The 20,401-nt window shown below is 32.4% G+C and overlaps 1 protein-coding gene and 1 long non-coding RNA gene across 2 annotated transcripts; both read left to right on the forward strand.

The window, feature by feature from the left end:
- The first annotated feature begins 3,529 nt into the window (after nt 1-3,529).
- LOC143252224 (uncharacterized) lies at nt 3,530-10,715 on the forward strand. The gene is made up of 10 exons (XM_076504027.1): nt 3,530-3,687; nt 5,842-5,892; nt 6,465-6,536; nt 7,152-7,211; nt 7,463-7,534; nt 7,866-7,913; nt 8,377-8,409; nt 8,691-8,732; nt 9,869-9,911; nt 10,490-10,715. The coding sequence occupies exons 1-9, from the start codon at nt 3,604-3,606 to the stop codon at nt 9,905-9,907; spliced, it is 501 nt and encodes a 166-aa protein (XP_076360142.1). The 5' UTR covers nt 3,530-3,603; the 3' UTR covers nt 9,908-9,911; nt 10,490-10,715.
- Nucleotides 10,716-13,437: 2,722 nt separating this feature from the next.
- LOC143252225 (uncharacterized) lies at nt 13,438-15,565 on the forward strand. The gene is made up of 4 exons (XR_013028888.1): nt 13,438-13,490; nt 13,969-14,001; nt 14,283-14,324; nt 15,432-15,565. It is a non-coding gene; the product is annotated as an uncharacterized LOC143252225 (long non-coding RNA).
- The last annotated feature ends 4,836 nt before the right edge of the window (nt 15,566-20,401 follow it).

A 20,401-nucleotide genomic window follows, 5' to 3' on the forward strand; every position in this document is an offset into this window, starting at 1 on the left:
ACAGCCATACTGTACAGAAGAAAAACGTACTGCGTAATAGATAGCCGAAGTTTAACAGTCTGAACTACAGCGAATGGGTTAATTCTATCAATATTTTTTAATATTAATTTCATATGAGATTGTTTTTGTCTGTTTTTGAATTTCGCGCAAGGCTACTCAAGAGCCATCTGCGCTAGCCTTCCTAATTTAGCTGTGTAAGACAAGAGGGAAGGCAGCTAGTCATCAGCACCTACCGCCAACTCTTGGGCTACTCTTTTAACAACAAATAGTGGGATTGACCATCACATAATAGCGCTCCACGGCTGAAAGGGCGAGCATGTTAGGTGCGACGGGGATCGAACCCGCGACACCGGATTACAAGTCAAACGCCTTAACCCACCTGGCCATGTCGGGCCATGAGATTGTTAGCCAATTATTTCTGAAATATAGTTTTGAAATTTCACTATGGTCATTAAAAATATTTTTATCTTTTAGGTTTTTAACATGAATACTCATATTTGTATTAAGTTATTTATCTGGGTTATCTCCACGTTGGTTTTTTTAGTTGGTTTTTTTCTAATTAATGCACAAGCTGTCGGTTCAATTATCTAAGCCTTCTACAAGTGTTAGATACTGTCGTTTATAAAGCGTTTCACACCTATAGAAGGCTTAGGTAATTTATTTGAAAGCTTGTACATTAATTAAAAAAACTTGAAAAATAATGATTTAGAAAAAAGTTACTTAATACAAATAGTTTTCATGTTTTTTAATTAAAGTTCATTTTGTAAAATAATACAAAGATCATTGTGACAAAGTATTATTTTTCGTTCACAAGTCCTGTGATACATTTTTCACTCTCTTATTTTGTAGTTTTAAGAACAGAATAAATTATCTATTTACAGCGGAAAATGTAATATTTTCATTTTGTTTCTCATTTTAGTAATAAGAATCAGTTGGATAGCCTTTAGTAATATTTTGTCTGTTTTGAATTTCGCACAAAGCGAAACTAGGACTATCTGCGCTAGCCGTTTCTAATTTTGCAGCGTAAAACAAGAAAGAAGGCAGCTAATCATCACCACACAGAGCCAACTCAAACGAATAGAAGAATTGAGCGTATGGCTGAAAGGGCGAGCGTGTTTGATATGACGGGGATTCGCACCTGCAACCGCAGATTACGAGTCGAGTGCCTTAACCACCTGGCCATGCCCCGCCTCCTACTAATATCCCATGTTTTCAAAATCTAGCACACACCCAATAACACAGTGGTGTGTTTGCAGGCTTACAATGCTAGAAACTGGGTTTTGATACACTTGGTGGGCAGGGCATAGATAGCCTTTATTTCTAGACCCTTCTTATGCAATTTAACAGAACTCACGATACACAATATCGCTTCTCAAACTACATCATATTCAGACTTGAACAACGAATAGAAGAGTAATTATACACAAAGTTACGAAAAGATAAAATTTGAATTAAACGTAAAGTGAATCATTTATACTTATATAATGTAGTAGTAACATCTAATTTAGAAAAACTTCACCCTAATTGGCATTGGAAATTTTCTTTGATTTTATGCAAGTGGTTGGTTTAACAAATACGTCATTGAGATGAGGTACAGAAAAACGTATCTGGATTCGCAATTATTTACGTTGTACGATTCGCGATAGTAAATATGCTCTGCTACGTAATCCAGAACACGAATAGGTTTGTTTGACTGCCGTTAAAAATAAACCAATCGAATAGTCTATATGTGTTTTGACAAAGGTGAGTATCGAACCCCCCACCTACAGATATTTCTTCAGAAAGCAGGCAGATAATTCACATAAGAATACTCTATTGAAATTATTGAGTCAAATTTAAAAGATAAAACAGTTTTCTAGTCTAGTAGCCGTTCTTAATTAACAGTGAAAGACTGAGAGGAATGCAGCTATTTACAACCACCCATCGTGAACTCGGACTATTTACCAACGTTATAACGTCCACACGGTTAAAAGGGAGAGCATGTTTGGTTATGAAGATTAGAAATCAAGATCGTCAAAGTGCTAATTGTGAACACTTACCACAAGCCCAGGCCGTTACAAATAGTTATGGATAACGTTACCCATCATTTACTTCATTGAGATGTTAAAAACTAATTGCAGATCTCAACTTCCGTGCTATCTGTTTCTTGTTTATTCTTAATAAATATGTTTCATATTACAATCTATATCATCCTCAAGAGATTCTCTGACTAATAATTAAATTGTAAATCCTCAGACTGAAGTCAGAAATGCGAGTTTTAAAAGTTCAGGTATTTGGTTTTCAAAATGAGGTACCAGAATAAAGTTACTTCTCTGAAATTCGAGGGTCACGGGCTCGGATACGCGTCACACCAATCATGCTCGCTCTTTCAGCCGTAGGGGCGTTATAATGAGATGGTAAAATCCCACTGTTCGTTGGAAAAAAAATAGCCCAAGAGTTGGCGGTGGGTGGTGATGACTAGCTGCCTTCCCTCTAGTCTTACACTGCTAAATTAGGGACGGCTAGTGGAGATAGCTCTCGTATAGCTTTACGCAAAATTCAATAAATAAACAAATAATACTCAGGAAAGTATTAAACTTGGGCAGAAGATAAAAAGGAAAGTTAATTATTCAGCATGAACACGAGACATTACTAACGCCATATGATATGTATTTAATTTGAACGAAAATCTTAAACAATTAACATAATAGTTCATTTAAGCAACAAGGAAAAGCAACAGTTTAGCCAGAACTCATCTTGAATTTTAACATTCAAGTGTTTGAAGTGAACAGAAACAAACTATAGATAAGATTCAAGTAATTATCAAAAGGATGGAATATCAACATCCAATCATAAAATCAACATATAAAGACAAACAAGCAACAACTCGTCAGTAGCGGGTGTTTCTTAGTGTAAGGCTACAACGTGGACTTTGTCAGCTGCACGAAAACGAACCCCTGTTTTTTGTGTTGTATGTCAGTAAACTTTGTGCAAACTCACAGAGAGACTTTCTAGTCATGATCACTAAAAGCAGAACAAAACTGAAACCAACAGAAATAAAACTTGCAGACATTTTGTGTCAACAAATGTTCTCACTTTCCACCCATTTATACGTGCAGACACTTTTAACATATGTCATAAATCACTAGTCTTTTACCAAATAACATAACTTTTATACTACTATCATAGAAATATATACATAGCAAATGACCTATCATATTAGTATCAAGTTAATACGTTGTGTTTATTCTTTTTTGGGTGTTTCTCCAAGTGCGTTAAGTAATTCTCTATGATTCCTTCTAAGTTATCAATATTTCAAGCACAAGTTTTAAACTTATGAAACATAGTTTAACGTGAATGTTACACAACCGATTACAAGGAAAAATAACGATTTGATTGTGAAATATTAGTTTTTTGGTTTTATTATCATACAGATAAACAGACTTTTTTACGTTCGAAATCGCTACTTTCACCTTCTAATGTCACGTCGTGTTAACTGCTCAGAGTTGCCTTGTGACGGAGTAAAAGAGTTATGATTGGTTGTAAAATGTATATAAATTCTTGTCATCTCAAGACTCACGTCAGGATCATCGTGGTTATTCCAGTCCTGAAGAACTAAGAAAGATGTCAATGCTCCGTTTAGCTTTGGTGGCTTGTGCCTTGGTGGCCGTCAGTGGTGCTCCTCAGCACGGCAATCCCGGTCATCCTGTAAGTTTCGTCATTGAAATGTATTTTAAAATCGAGTAGCTTCTAGCTCACTACTGCTTCTACGTTCATAATTCTTCTTTATAAAATAATGTGCTTTACAATTATAGTAATAATACTGTTATTAAATCAATTAGAATATCATATTCTACATGTTTGAAAATATATATACGTGTTACCTTGAAGATTGAAAATGGTTTGATTGGGTAATGATATAAACTTCTAAATTTTCTGAAGTTATAAGCCTTTATAAAAGTTTCTAAAGTTATGAAATTGTAATAAAGGTTCTAAAAATTAAGAGCCTTAAAAACATTTCCAAAGCTGTACAGCTGCATTAAAGTTTCTAAAGTTATAAGACTATACTAAAGTTACTAAGTTATAAGACTGTACTAAAGTTTCTAAAGTTATAAAACTGTACTAAAGTCTCTAAAGTTATAAGAATATAATAAAGTTTCTAAAGTTATAAGAATGTAATAGAGTTTCTGGAGTTATATGACTGTACTAAAGTTTCTAAAGTTATATGATTGTACTAAAGTTACAAAAATTATATGATTGTACTAAAGTTATAAAACTGTACTAAAGTTACTAAAGTTATAAAACTGTACTAAAGTTACTAAAGTTATAAGACTGTACTAAAGTTTCTGAAGTTATAAGACTGTACTAAAGTTTCTAAAGTTATAAGACTGTACTAAAGTTTCTAAAGTTATAAGACTGTACTAAAGTTTCTAAAGTTATAAGACTGTACTAAAGTTTCTAAAGTTATAAAACTGTACTAAAGTTACTAAAGTTATAAGACTGTACTAAAGTTTCTAAAGTGATAAGACTGTACTAAAGTTTCTAAAGTTATAAGAATGTAATAAAGTTTCTAAAGCTGTAAAAGTGTAATAAAATTTATTTTTTTACCCATTCAAGCAATGTTTAAACATTATTTTTAAAAGGTAGACTTGTCATAATCACATTTGTATGTTACATTGTTTTAAAATTATTTAAGGGTTTTTAATAGTAAAATGTCAATTATATGTTACCAAGTTAATAGAAAAAATGTTTTCAAAAGTCTATGCAAAATGTGTTTATATTTAACGTACTTGTGCTTTATAAAGATATGCAAACATACAAATGTAATTCCTACCCTGCGGTTCGAATACTTTGTATCCACTTTTACGTAGTTAAGGATCAAAGCTAATTTCAACTGTACTTCCTTGGTGTTATAATTTTCTAGCAACCATAAGAGCAGATTTTCCAAGGTTTTTGCTTCTGATGAATTTCCAAGACAATCAACTTGGGTGATTAGAGCGCTTGACTCGCAATCTAATGGTCACGGATTTAAATCATCGTACCACTAAACATGACAGTGCTTTCAGCCGTAGAGGAGTTATAATGTAACGGTCAATCCACTATTCGTTGGTAAAGGAGTAGCCCAAAAGTTGGTAGTGATGACTAGCTAGCACAGATAGCCCTCGTGTAGCGTTGCGTGTAAATCAACTCAATCATTTTGACTTCTATACATTTACCATAAGCAAGTTTGAAAATAAGACATTTTAAAGTTTTATAAATTTACTTAAATTCGAACGTATTTATGTTTACCTATCGAACTACACCCTGCCCCTTGCTAGTACAACGGTATGTCTTTGGATTTACATGGCTAAAATTAGGGGTTCGATATTTCTCCGTGGCCTGAGCAAATAGCTCAATGGGGCTTTGCTATAAGAAAACACACACACTTGAACTACAACCGCTACAAAAACAAATTATAATTATAATTTTTTCTATCACGTTTCTTTAATAATTAGATTCATTTTACAAATACAAAAATGTCACATGATGTAAAACTTTGTGATAAAATAACATGTTCTAAAATTATTTGCATTTAACCTTTCAGGCTCAGAAATAAAATGTTTTTATTTTTCTTTCGTCTTGTTATTTTCATTCTGAACTAAAACAAACCTTGACAACATTTTCGAACATAAATTTAGCGTAAGTGAAAGTAACGTGTTTTTTGTTTTACCTCAAAACACAAAGTGTCTTTTAAATTATCAGTTTGTGTTATATATACATTTAGTTATAAATATGTATAGATATGAATTTCAGAAATATATTTAAAAATACGTATATATGCACAGAAATAAAGATGTTTTATTTTTGTATTGTTATTTTCAGCAAATCAACTGGGGTAAATGCCCGCAGCTAGAACCATCAACTAAAGAAAAAGTGAGTTTAAGATATTCAGTTGAAAATAGATGGTATCTACTAAGAAATTAATATCAGTTTATAAAAACTGATGACAATTTGACATTCGAGAAAATGTTTTAAACATTAATAACTTCTTTATCACAAATTTTATTGTTATTAACACACACACACATGTATTCATATTTATTAATTTTGTCAACAATGAAATCAGTTAAGAAAGAGATATAAGAATATTTTACAACAAAAAAAAGAAATTTCAGTGGTTGTATGTTCATAAACACACCATTATCTTATATTATAAATGTATTCATAATTATAAATTATCATTCACAAAAATGTATGTATTTTTAAACACTCAAACATCGGTTTTATAATTAAACTGTTATTAATACAATTACACAAATGAGACGTAAAATGTTTATTCTTCCTTAATTACAGATTATTCGTGCGTAATCTAATAACTGATTAAAATAATTTTATATTTATTCTGTTGATAAAATTACAAAAACGTTTCAGAATTATTATTTTAAAGCTATTGACAACGCGCTGTTTACGAAACGCTATGTTTTCACTTTGATTTGTATCTCCAGGAAACCAAGCAAAAGGTTATAAATGACTGTCTCAAGCAAAACCCTCCACCTAACCCTGAAAACACTCCTCAAGTAAGACTCTGTTTCCTCCACTTTTTTACAATCAAACAAATCAGTTGCAATTAAAATCGTAAGGCATAATTTTTGTCTAGAAAATATACATCAGTACACTTCTCAATTAAGATTCAGGTTTCTTGATTTGTTACACTCAAACAGTCGGTCACAACTGATGTGATAAGGCAAACTTTTCGTCTGTAAATTTAACAATGGAGAATCCATAACGATATTAAATAATGAAGAAAAAGTGAAAAGTTTTTATATAGAATAGCGATCATTCAGTTGAATATTGAATTAAACATTAAACAAAGTCAAGTTTAGAAATAGTTTTTATGTCAATATTATATCACACTACGTTTATAGTAAGGAGGGTCCAAAATGATTTAACCCTAAAATTTTAAACAATTTATCATTGAACAGAAGGAACTGACTTGGATAGGTTATTGGTAAATTAGCAAAATCTGATTTAGTTATCAAGTGTGCATGTGTTTGTAAAAAATAAGAAAACAGCTAAATATGCTTCCATTTGAAGAGTCACGTGATATGTAAGGGATTTATTAAATTATTAACTACAGATAACCGTAGCTTCATATTTCCTTATTCTCATATCTGTTCTTGGTCTATCAACAGGAGGTTCTGGATCAACATCGTTCTGACATCACAACTTGTGCTCTCAAAGCTGAAGGATGGGTAAGAACGTTCATCATCATTTCATCTCAAAATCTTCTAGATCATGCGTAAAACCTCTTCAGGGTACTACCTCTTTTAATTCATTAGTGTATCCCTACAGGAATAGATGACGTCTGTGATGCCATCTATTCAACATTGTTGTGTATATTTTAATCCAGTTTGATTATGTTTAATTTTTATGGTATTTATATTCTACTTTCTCAGCGTTTACCCTGATGAAGTGTGTAACATTAATATTCATTCTTTTCTAGTTTAACGAAAATGGGAAATACAAGTTTGACAGAGCAGTAGCCGAGATAGAGGAGAAGGGGCTGAATGCTGAGGTAATAGTTTTTTACGTATACTGGATATTCACATACATGTCTTAAGGCAATAGTAGGGCAAACTCTGCTTGTGCCCTGCGGTTTTCAAGGAATGAATTTCGCTGAAATTAGAAAGCGTTTCTTTTTCAACACACTGCTAGTTTTGTTTTGTTATTACTGCACATATGTGTTGCAAGCATTATCTCTCAAAATATTGTTATTACTGTGCCAATCACCACTAACTTTATTGTTATTTTTGAATTAATAGTAAAATATACATGAAAAAAACCATTAAATTTTGATATTTATTTATATCATTAAACGAAATTTAAAAACATTTAAAATCTTGCAGATCCTCGAAAACATCAAAGCGAAACATGGAGAGTGCAAGTCCAAATCAGTAAGTATTGTTTGTTAGTTTCAAGTGACTTCAGGTGATATTTACGATTTCATGCGCAAATTCACGGAATTAAAAGATATAATAGTTGAAATAACTGATTTATAAGTCTAAACAAAATGTTATCTTGCTTTTACTTTATGATTCATGTGATCACTTAACTTATTTGTTTATTTCTTCCACCTCTCAATACCAGCGTTTCACAATGTGCATTACATTAGTTCTTCACATCTTTTAATATTTCATAGCCTTCACACTAACCAGTGTTACGATAAGCAGAAACACTTAGAGTAAGTAGCTTAACAGGTTTTACAAAAAAACGTATGGATCATTTTATGTGCAGAACTACAACAACTAAATAAATATAACAACTATAAACATTCCAATATTATATAAAGCTCTCATTTATAATAATAATAATAAGCTAAAGGAAAAGTGATATGTTTTTATTCTTTATATTCCACAGGAGGAGAAGTTTCCAGAAGACTTTGTTGGCCAGGTAGGATTTCCTAGATTTGTTGCATAAATTAACCACATTTACGAGGTTCAACTAACTTAAAGTAGCTGTTAAAATAACTGCAGAAGCGAGCAGACAAACTCTAATATGTGGTGTTAATACTAATTACATTACGTTAAATACTTTATAATAAATAACGTTTCCTGTCTCTCGGCTTTAACAACAGTATTTACATTCTTTTAAAATGTCGAAAGAATCTTCGCAAGAGGTGGTTTTTTGTTGTTAAACTTTCTAAGCTATAAATATTCTCTTGTTCATTTCAGGTCCAACTTTATCAAGCCTGTATGGATTTGGAAATTTCCACGGTAAGTAGAATCTCTGCTAATAGAAACTACACTTTTCTTTAAAGTCAAAACAAATAAAACTTATAATTTATTATCCTGACGCCTCCAGTGGCATAGAGGTATGTCTGAAAACTTATAACGCGAGAAACCAGGTGTTGATACCTGTGATGAGCAGAGCACAGACAGCCCTTTGTGTAGGTTTCTTCTTAATTGCGAGGATCTTGGTAATACTCAGGGAGTGTAACGTGAATTGAGCCAACCGAAACGGTTGCCCCAGGAAACATCGAATCAAAAGCCAATAAGAATCACATTACCAGTGAAGTCATTTAGCTTCGGAAACTGTAGTTCAATGGCACAATTCTCTGTTCATTAAAAAACATCCATGTTAAACGTTTGGTATAATTTTGCTACCAACATTTACCCATGTTCTTTTCCTGAATAAAATAAACTCTTAACCACAAGAAAAAATTCGTAAACGTGAATGTTAAACCATGTTTTCAAAGATGATAAAAAAATCAGTGATAATAATTCAGGACGTCGGAAACTGAACATTGGAGTAGACCTTAACTAGAGTGAAGAATCTATGGGGACCTTAACTAGAGTGAAGAATCTAAGGTAGCATTGTACTGAACATGAAAGTAGACCTTAACTAGAATGAAGAATCTATGGGGACCTTAACTAGAGTGAAGAATCTAAGGGACCTTAACTAGAGTGAAGAATCTAAGGTAGCATTCTTTCCTTTATGAATTTTTGAATAGTCTCTTTACAATTTTCAGCTGACTTGTTTGCATTGTTGATGCTCGTGACTCAGTGTTTCAATAGCTGTGGTGAGCACACCATAAAAGATAAAGCTCATTGTGTAACTTTGTGCTTAACAATAAACATACAGTAGTATTGTTGGCAATGATTTAAGGGTTTAATGATAATTTGCAAACAGAATAAATTAATAAAACTTTCTGAAATGTTTATTAATTCCCTTAGAACACTTTGTGGTCAGGTTTCTTTACACAGTGAGGTTTATCTATTCATCTATCTATCGTTTATTTATCTATTTTGGAACTCGATTCGCTTACTTTCATAACTAATGTGCATGTTTATCCGGTTGCTTTTATAGTTCATTGGAGAATTTGAACAAAAATGGAATCTTTATTTTTCAGATCTGTGGTATTGTAATAGTTCCTCCCGAATCCGATTAGAGAGGTAAGCTAAACTTCACTGAAAAATATTATGAAGTTACTACCACTTAAACAGACCTTTTATCGCATGATTGTTTGAAATATAATTTGTTTGTTTTTTTGTTACAACGGAATTTTTGTTCGATATAACAATTTGTTAAATAATCAAACTTTTGTGAGTTTAGAAAGTGTGGAATGAAATGCAAAGTTGAACCAGATGATACGCTAGGAAAACTACGTTGCTGAGCAATTTGTGTATTTATTATTTGTTATTTAAAGACAAAAATATTCTAGTATCAAATAATTATCCTTAGTAGAAAGAAGGTTAGAACACGTGACTTTTGACTTCCAAATTAAATAAAATGTCTTCAACGGGTCATTAAAATACAAATTTAAGTAAGTTGAAATTTGGTTAAATTATTTCATTGTTCATCACCCGTATAATTATTTTTTGTAGGAAATTTTTGAGTGAAAAGAATAGTTCAATTATTTTGATATAATCTCTCCCTAGCTGCAGTATATCGTAGAAAATACATCTGAACTAAATACATTCGCAGAGTTTGAAACTCTAAGATTTACCTGGTGTTTAACATTTCTATATAGGTATGGCCATTTACAGTTAAGGAAAGAAAACATCTTTGACTGGTCCAGATGGATATGGTGGGGAAGCTGTTTCTAATTTTAAAGTTTTGACATATCAAACCGTTATGTCACTAACTATTAGTCAGATGTAACTTTCGTAAATCGTTTTATTAAATTTTCTGAATCTTCTTTATAAATTCCATCTCCTTTTTTCTTTGTGTTTAATAAAGCTATTCTAAATTATCTATTTGATTTGTTGTTGTTTTTTGATTTAACAAGACCGCACAATCACATATCTCAATGTGCAATGAAGGAAACACTTTAAATTTTAAGTTCTAAATAATCACTGAATTTTCAACTGTTAAAACTGTTTTCACCGATCTAAAAACAAATAATCAAGGAAAATATATTTTTCGTGCTCTTATATTTTGCTTGAAATCAAATTCTTATTCAGAAGTTGAGGAAGCTACAAGTGTCAAATTATTGCGAAATTTTTGTATTTAAATGTTCTTTCATATTCAAGGAAATTTTTATGTTACAGATTTTATAAGTACCATTTTCGTCAGATTAGCGAGAAATTATGAGGAATCGCGTAAAAAAATAATTAATAAATGTTTCCTTATGATTAAAATACATGCTTTCTATATATATATATACAATTCATATATATTATGTTTATAAAATGTACTTCAGTTAACTAAAGAATCATATCAAAACTAAGGATTTTACATGAAACTTGTAATTTGCTTCGTGAAGTAATTTCAATATTTTTTTCTTATATTCCTTCACTAAGCTGGCTGCACTCATAAAATACCTTTTATTTTAAACGAACGAGTTATCAAACCACCCCACCCATAGAATTATTATAGAGGAAAGGTAAACAAGACTTTGTCCAAGCAAATGTTCGAAAATAGTAAGGACCCAAACGCTACAAAAATACAAAGCCTCAAACTAGAAATATAAAAATTTGCAAAATTATTTTGTTTTACGGTAAAGTTTCTTAGTATTATTATAATAGAATGTATTTTTGTTTGAAACCACTGTTGTAGTGAATTTAAAGATCTGCCATTAGTAAGTGACCTAATTAATTATCAATGTTTTCATAAGGTAGGCTTTCTTGTAGTGAATAAAATGAAACCTGTCTTTTTTGAGTGACTTCATAAGTATTAATATTTTAAAATGGTTGGTTGTTTGGAGAAAATAAAATAAACCTGTTTCTCTTCATTGACCTAATTTTACACAACAGTTTAACAGACTAAGTTGTTTTGGTGTGAATTAACTGATATTTTAACGTGATAAATTATCTTGAAGTGTATAAATAAGACCAACTATCTTGTGTGACCATTTATAATATTAAAATTTTAATATCGTCGGTTGTCGTAGCTGGTAGTATGATACACTTAGAAATAACTTGATATCAAACAGAGAAACAAAAATCGTGTCAATTATGGTGAACCTTTTTATAATAATGTTATTATATGGCCTTCATGACAAATACTTTTATCGTTCGCTTCAAAACAACCTTGGAAAGCTGACAAGATTAATATCGTGTTTGATATTAATTACGGGTTGTAATGACAGGCCGGCCAGCCAAGTACTTGGGGCGTTTGACTCGCAACGTCCTCCGTTGCAGGTTCGAATTCTCGTCACGCCAAACATGCTCGCCCTTTCAGCCGTGCGGGCGTTATAATGTACGATCAATTCTACTATTCGTTGGTAAAAAGAGTATTCATCACACAATACCAAAACTCACAAGACGACTACATTACCCTGCTTATATAAATCTTAAAACAACATTTCTTACGGGTAATTACATCAATAAAGAATAATCTATAAACCACATAAAGCTCATGGTACAATAATGCAAGAAAGGATATAAGAGTGCATTACACCAAATAATCCCCTTAGATATTGTTATCTAATAATAAGTCAACCATATCTTCTTTTTTCTCGTCATTACCCCTCACCCTATCCACGAAATAATAAATACGGCACAGCCATACTGTACAGAACAAAAACTTCCTGTGTAGTTGATAGCCGTAGTTTAACAGTCTGACCTACAGCGAATGGGTTAATTCTGTTAATATTTTTTAATATTAATTTTATATAAGATTGTTTTTGTTTGAATATCGCGCAAGGCTACTCAAGAGCCATCTGCACTAGCCGTCCCTAATTTAGCAGTGTAAGACTAGAGGGAGGCAGCTTGTCATCACCACCTACCGCCAATTCTTAGGCTACTTTTTAAGAACAAATAGTAGGATTGACCGTCACATTATAGCGCCCCTCAGCTGAAAGGGCGAGCATGTTTGGTGCAACGGGGATCGAACCCGCGACCCTCGGATTACAAGTCGAACGCCTTAACCCACCTGGCCATGCCGGGCCGTTATATTGTTAGCCAATCATTTCTGTAAATATAGTTTTGAAATTTCACTATGGTCAATAAAAATATTTTTATTTTTCAGTTTTTTAACATGAATACTCATATTTGTATTAACTTATTTATCTGGGTTATTACCACGTTGGTTTTTTTAGTTGTTTTTTTTTAATTAATGCACAAGCTGTCGGTTCAATTATCTAAGCCTTCTAGAAGTGTTAGATGCTGTCGTTTATTAAGCGTTTCACATCTATAGAAGGCTTAGGTAATTTAGCCGAAAGCTTGTACATTAATTTAAAAAAAAACTTTAAAAATAATGATTTCCAAAAAAAAGTTACTTAAAACAAATAGTTTTCATGTTTTTTTAATTAGAGTTCATTTTGTAAAATAATACAAAGATCATTATGAAAAAGTATTATTTTTCGTTCACAAGTCCTGGGATACATTTTTCACTCTCTTATTTTCTAGTTTTAAGAGTAGAATAAATTATCTAATTACAGCGGAAAATATTCCATGTAAAATATACATGGAAAAAAACATTAAATTTTAATATTTATTTATATCATTAAACAAAATTTAAAAACATTTAAAATCTTGCAGATCCTCGAAAACATCAAAGCGAAACATGGAGAGTGCAAGTCCAAATCAGTAAGTATTGTTTGTTAGTTTCAAGTGATTTCAGGTGATATTTACGATTTCATGCGCAAATTCACGGAATTAAAAGATATAATAGATGAAATCACTGATTTCTAAGTCTAAACAAAATGTTATCTTGCTTTTACTTTATGATTGTTGTGATCACTTAACTTATTTGTTTTGTTACATACAGTTTATTTCTTCCACCTTTCAATACCAGCGTTTCACAATGTGCTTTTCCTTAGTTCTTCACATTTTTTAATATTTCATAGCCTTCACACTAACCAGTGTTACGATAAGCAGAAACACTTAGAGTAAGTAGCTTAACAGGTTTTACAAAAAAACTTATGGATCATTTTATGTGCAGAACTACAACAACTAAATAAATATAACAACTATAAACATTCCAATATTATATAAAGCTCTCATTTATAATAATAATAATAAGCTAAAGGAAAAGTGATATGTTTTTATTCTTTATATTCCACAGGAGGAGAAGTTTCCAGAAGACTTTGTTGGCCAGGTGGGATTTCCTAGATTTGTTGCATAAATTAACCACATTTACGAGGTTCAACAAACTTAAAGTAGCTGTTAAAATAACTGCAGAAGCGAGCAGACAAACTCTAATATGTGGTGTTAATACTAATTACATTACGTTAAATACTTTATAATAAATAACGTTTCCTGTCTCTCGGCTTTAACAACAGTATTTACATTCTTTTAAAATGTCGAAAGAATCTTCGCAAGAGGTGGTTTTTTGTTGTTAAACTTTCTAAGCTATAAATATTCTCTTGTTCATTTCAGGTCCAACTTTATCAAGCCTGTATGGATTTGGAAATTTCCACGGTAAGTAGAATCTCTGCTAATAGAAACTACACTTTTCTTTAAAGTCATAACAAATAAAACTTATAATTTATTATCCTGACGCCTCCAGTGGCATAGAGGTATGTCTGAGAACTTATAACGCGAGAAACCAGGTGTTGATACCTGTGATGGGCAGAGTACAGACAGCCCATTGTGTAGGTTTCTTCTTAATTGCGAGGATCTTGGTAATACTCAGGGAGTGTAACGTATATTGAGCCAACCGAAACGGTTGCCCCAGGAAACATCGAATCAAAAGCCAATAAGAATCACCTTACCAGTGAAATCATTTAGCTTGGGAAACTGTAGTTTAATCGCACAGCTCTCTGTTCATTAAAAAAACATCCATGTTAACCGTTTTGTATAATTCTGCTAACAACATTTACCCATGTTCTTTTCTTGACAAAAATAAACTCTTAACCACAAGAAAAAATTCGTAAAGGTGAATGTTAAACCATGTTTCTGAGGATGAGAAAAAAATCAGTGATAATAATTCAGGACGTCGGAAACTGAACATTAGAGTAGACCTTAACTAGAGTGAAATATCTAAGGAACCTTAACTAGAGTGAAGAATCTAAGGTAGCATTGTACTGAACATGAAAGTAGACCTTAACTAGAGTGAAGAATCTAAGGGACCTTAACTAGAGTGAAGAATCTAAGGTAGCATTCTTTCCTTTATGAATTTTTTAATAGTCTCTTTACAATTTTCAGCTGACTTGTTTGCATTGATGATGCTCGTGACTCAGTGTTTCAATAGCTGTGGTGAGCACACCATAAAAGATAAAGCTCATTGTGTAACTTTGTGTTTAACAATAAACAAACAGTAGTATTGTTGGCAATGATTTAAGGGTTTAATGATAATTTGCAAACAGAATAAATTAATAAAACTTTCTGAAATGTTTATTAATTCCCTTACAACACTTTTTGGTTCAGTTTCTTTACACAGTGAGGTTTATCTATTCATCTATCTATCGTTTATTTATCTATTTTGGAACTCGATTCGCTTACTTTCATAACTAATGTGCATGTTTATCCAGTTGCTTTTATAGTTCATTGGAGAATTTGAACAAAAATGGAATCTTTATTTTTCAGATCTGTGGTATTGTAATAGTTCCTCCCGAATCCGATTAGAGAGGTAAGCTAAACTTCACTGAAAAATGTTATGAAGCTATTACCAGTTAAACAGACCGTTTATCGCACGATTGAGTGAAATATAATTTGTTTTTTAAAAATTACAACGGAAATTTTGTTCGATATAACATTTTGTTAAATTATTGAAACTTTTGTGAGTTTAGAAAGTGAGGATTTGTTTGTTTGTTTGTGCTAGCCGTCCCTAATTTAGCAGTGTAAGACTAGAGGGAAGGCAGCTAGTCATCAGCACCCACCGCCAACTCTTGGGGTACCCTTTTACCAACGAATAGTGGGATTGACCGTAACATTATAACGCTCCCACGGCTGAAAGGGCGAGCATGTTTGGCGCGACTCGGGCGCGAACCCGCGACCCTCAGATTACGAAGCGCACGCCTTAACGCTCTAGGCCATGCCAGGCTGCCAGATGGAGATGGTGGGAAGCTGTTTCTGATACTAAAGTTTTGACATATCAAACCGTTAAGCCACTAACTGTTAGTCAGATGTAACTTTCGTAAATCGTTTTATTAAATTTTTTGAATCTTTTTCATAAATTCCATCTCCTTTTTCTTTGTGTTTAATAAAGCTATTCTAAATTATCTATTTGATTTGTTGTTGTTTTTTGATTTAACAAGACCGCACAACCACATGTCTCAATGTGCAATGAAGGAAACACTTTAAATTTTAAGTACTAAATAATCACTGAAAATTCAACTGTTAAAGCTGTTTTCACCGATCTAGAAACAAATAATCAAGGAAAATATATTTTCCGTGCTCTTATAGATTGCTTGTAAACAAATTCTTATTCAGAAGTTGAGGAAACTAGAAGTGTCAAAAATATTGCGAATTTTTTGTATTTAAATGTACTTTCATATTTAAGGAAATTTTTATGTTACAGATTTTACAAGTACTATTTTCATCAGATTAGCGAGAAATTATAAGGAATCGCGTAAGAAATAATTAATAAATGTTTCTTTATGCTTAAAATACATGCATTATATATATATATATACAATTCATATATATTATGTTTATAAAATGCACTTCAGTTAACTAAAGAATCATATCAAAACTAAGGATTTTATATGAAACTTGTAATTTGCTTTGTGAAGTAATTTTAATGAGAAATTTATCACGTAATTTATCTAACGAAAAGTAGAAAAGACGAAAGTATTCGTTGATCACATAGACGTCAAATTTATTTTTTGGTTCGCTGCCCCCTTTGCAGTAAGCTAGTACTGCCGAATCCACGACTCATCTGTACTGCTTTGGGAGCGCAATAAACAGAATGAATTAGACCATATATCACCGTCACATCATAACGCCTCTGCGGCTAAAGGGGCGTGCATATTTGGTGTGACGGGGATTCGAACCCGCGACCTTCAGGCTAGGAGTCGAGCATCTCACCACCTGAACGCTGCCGAACCATTTTAAAGTAAAGTATAGCTTATTATTATCATGGTAATGCCTATTGTCAAATATATACTTCACTTATGTGTTGAGAATTGAAAGTACAAAATCATTTATTCTAAATCAAATTACTCAAGTGAAGAAAAAACACGTTATTTTAGCCTCCGAACTTCTTGTTAGCCTCGGCTCAAATCTTCAGACAATAAAATGTTTTTTCTTATATTCCTTCACTAAGCTGGCTGCACTCATAAAATATCTTTTCTTTTAAACGAACGAGTTATCAAACCACCCCACCCATAGAATTATTATAGAGGAAAGGTAAACAAGACTTTGTCCTAGCAAATGTTCGAAAATAGTAAAGACCCAAACGCTACAAAAATACAAAGCCTAAAACTAGAAATATAAAAATTGGCAAAATTATTTTGTTTTACGGTAAAGTCTCTTAGTATTATTATAATAGAATGTATTTTTGTTTGAAACCACTGTTGGAATGAATTCAAAGATCTGCCATTAGTAAGTGACCTAATTAATTATCAATGTTTTCATAAGGTAGGCTTTCTTGTAGTGAATAAAATGAAACCTGTCTTTCTTGTGTAAATTCATAAGTATTAATATTTTAAAATGGTTGGTTGTCTGGAGAAAATAAAATAAACCTGTTTCTCTTCATTGACCTAATTTTACACAACAGTTTAACAAACTAAGTTGTTTTGGTGTGAATTAACTGATATTTTAACGTGATAAGTTATCTTGGAGTGTATAAATAAGACCAACTGTCTTGTGTGACCATTTGTAATATTAAAATTTTAATATCGTCGGTTGTCGTAGCTGGTAGTATGATACACTTAGAAATAACTTGATATCAAACAGAGAAACAAAAATCGTGACAATAATGGTGAACCTTTTTATAATAATGTTATTATATGGCCTTCATGACAAATACTTTTATCGTTCGCTTCAAAACAACCTTGGAAAGCTGACAAGATTAATATCGTGTTTGATATTAATTACGGGTTGTAATGACAGGCCGGCTAGCCAAGTACTTGGGGCGTTTGACTCGCAACGTCCTCTGTTGCAGGTTCGAATTCTCGTCACGCCAAACATGCTCGCCCTTTCAGCCGTGCGGGCGTTATAATGGACGATCAATTGTACTATTCGTTGGTAAAAGAGTATTCATCACACAATACCAAGACTCACAAGACGACTGCATTACCCTGCTTATATAAATCTTAAAACAACATTTCTTACGGGTAATTACATAAATAGTACAATAATGTATAAACCACATAAAGCTCATGGTACAATAATACATGAAAGGATATAAGAGTGCATTAAACCAAATAAGAAATTACACAACGTTTATGGATATAAACCTGAGAAAAACAATAACAATATACAATATTAAAATATCAACATTAAAAGTAGACAAACTTACAATAGTACAGGTCGGAGGAAGAGGTCAAAGGCGAACATGATCCTCCCAGGTTTCTAAGACCTAAATTCCGATGACTGATTGACTCTTATGCATACGAGTCCAACGCTTTCTTTTCCATATGATGAGGCTGTGACGTACGTGGAATTTCGTTTCTACATTTCTTGGATGGAATATGATAAGGGGTATTTCTGAGTGTCAAAGCACTCTTTATCCCCCTAGATATTGTTATCTCATAATGAAACTATCATATTTTGTATTTTCTCTTCATTACCCCTCACCCTATCCACAAAATTCCAAATACGGCACAGCCATACTGTACAGAAGAAAACGTCCTGTGTAGTTGATAGCCGCAGTTTAACAGTCTGAACTACAGCGAATGGGTTAATTCTATCAATATTTTTTAATATAAATTTCACATGAGATTGTTTTTATTTATTTTTGAATTTCGCGCAAAGCTACTCAAGGGCTATCAGCGCTAGCCTTCCCTAATTTAACAGTGTAAGACTAGAGAGAAGGCAGCTAGTCATCATCACCTACCGCCAACTCTTAGGCTACTCTTTTACCTACAAATAGTTAAAAAGGGCGAGCATGTTTGATGCGACGGGGATTCGAACCCATGACCCTCGAACGCTTTAACCCACCTGGCCATGATATTGCTCGCCGCTCATTTCTGTAAACATAGTTTTGAGATTTCACTATAGTCTTTAAAAACATTTTTATTTTTCAGGTTTTTAACACGAATACTCATATTTGGATTATTTATTTATCTGGGTTATCATCACGTTGGTTTTTTTTAATTAATGCACAAGCTGTCGGTTCAATTATCTAAGCCTTCTACAAGTGTTAGATCCTGTCGTTTATTAAGCGTTTCACACCTATAGAAGGCTTAGGTAATTTAGCCAAAAGCTTGTACATTAATTTAAAAACTTGAAAAATAATGATAGACCAAAATAAGTTACTTAATACAAATAGTTTCATGTTTTTTAATTAAAGTTCATTTTGTAAAATAATACAAAGATCATTGTGACAAAGTATTATTTTTCGTTCACAAGTCCTGTGATACATTTTTCAGTCTCTTATTTTGTAGTTTTAAGAGGAGAATAAATTATCTATTTACAACGGAAAATGTATTATTTTCATTTTGTTTCTCGTTTTAGTAATAAGAATGAGTTGGATACCCTTTAGTAATATTTTGTCTGTTTTGAATTTCGCGCAAAGCTATACTAGGGCTATCTGCGCTAGCCGTACCTAATTTTGCAGCGTAAAATTAGAGGAAAGGCAGCTAATCAACACCACACACAGCCAACGCAAACGAATAGTGGAATTGAGCGACCATAACAATGGCCCTATGGCTGAAAGGGCCACAGGTCCCTCCATTAATTTTCTAACCGATTGACGCTGTAATCTCCTAATCGTTTGTAGACCAACCAAAAGCCGACCTTAAAATACTTACTATCTCTTACAGCCCACTAGTTTCGGGAATACAGTTACCATCGAAAAGAAATTAAAAGTTACGACTTGGGTTTCCTTAATTATAAAGCTAGATAAATATTTATAAAGACACTTTTTTCATCTTTAAATAGTGTGTATAAATACGATTTGCATACAGCTATTTTCCACACCTATATGTATAAAGAGTTATGGATAACGTTACCCATCATTGATTTCATTAAGATGTTAAAAACTAATTGCAGATCTCAACCTTCGTGTTATATATCTTTTGTTTATTCTCAATAAATATGTTTCATATTACAATCTGTATCATTCTCAAAAGATCCTCTGACCAAAAGAAAGTTATTGTTCCGCAATTCAAGGGTCACGGGCTCGGATACCCGTCACACCAAATATGCTCGTCCTTTCAGCCGTAGGGGCGTTATAATGATAATCTCCTAATCGTTATAATGATACAGACAAATCCCACTCTTCGTTTGTAAAAGAGTAGCCCAAGAGTTGGCGGTGAGTGGTGATGACTAGCTGCCTTCTCTCTTGTCTTACAGTGCTAAATTAGGGACGGCTAGCGGAGATAGCCCTCGTACAGCTTTGCGCAAAATTCGATAAATAAACAAATAATACTCAGACAAGTATTAATCTT

The sequence above is a fragment of the Tachypleus tridentatus genome, chromosome 6 (genome assembly GCF_004210375.1).
Source record: "Tachypleus tridentatus isolate NWPU-2018 chromosome 6, ASM421037v1, whole genome shotgun sequence".
Lineage (NCBI taxonomy): Eukaryota > Metazoa > Arthropoda > Merostomata > Xiphosura > Limulidae > Tachypleus > Tachypleus tridentatus.

Bases quoted from the DNA above. Each gene is read 5' to 3' on its own strand.
- LOC143252224 (XM_076504027.1), top strand. From the start codon at position 3,604: ATGTCAATGCTCCGTTTAGCTTTGGTGGCTTGTGCCTTGGTGGCCGTC. The intron at 6,537-7,151 runs GTAAGACTCTGT...GTCTATCAACAG, and splicing joins ACCCTGAAAACACTCCTCAA to GAGGTTCTGGATCAACATCG. The intron at 7,212-7,462 runs GTAAGAACGTTC...ATTCTTTTCTAG, and splicing joins CTCTCAAAGCTGAAGGATGG to TTTAACGAAAATGGGAAATA.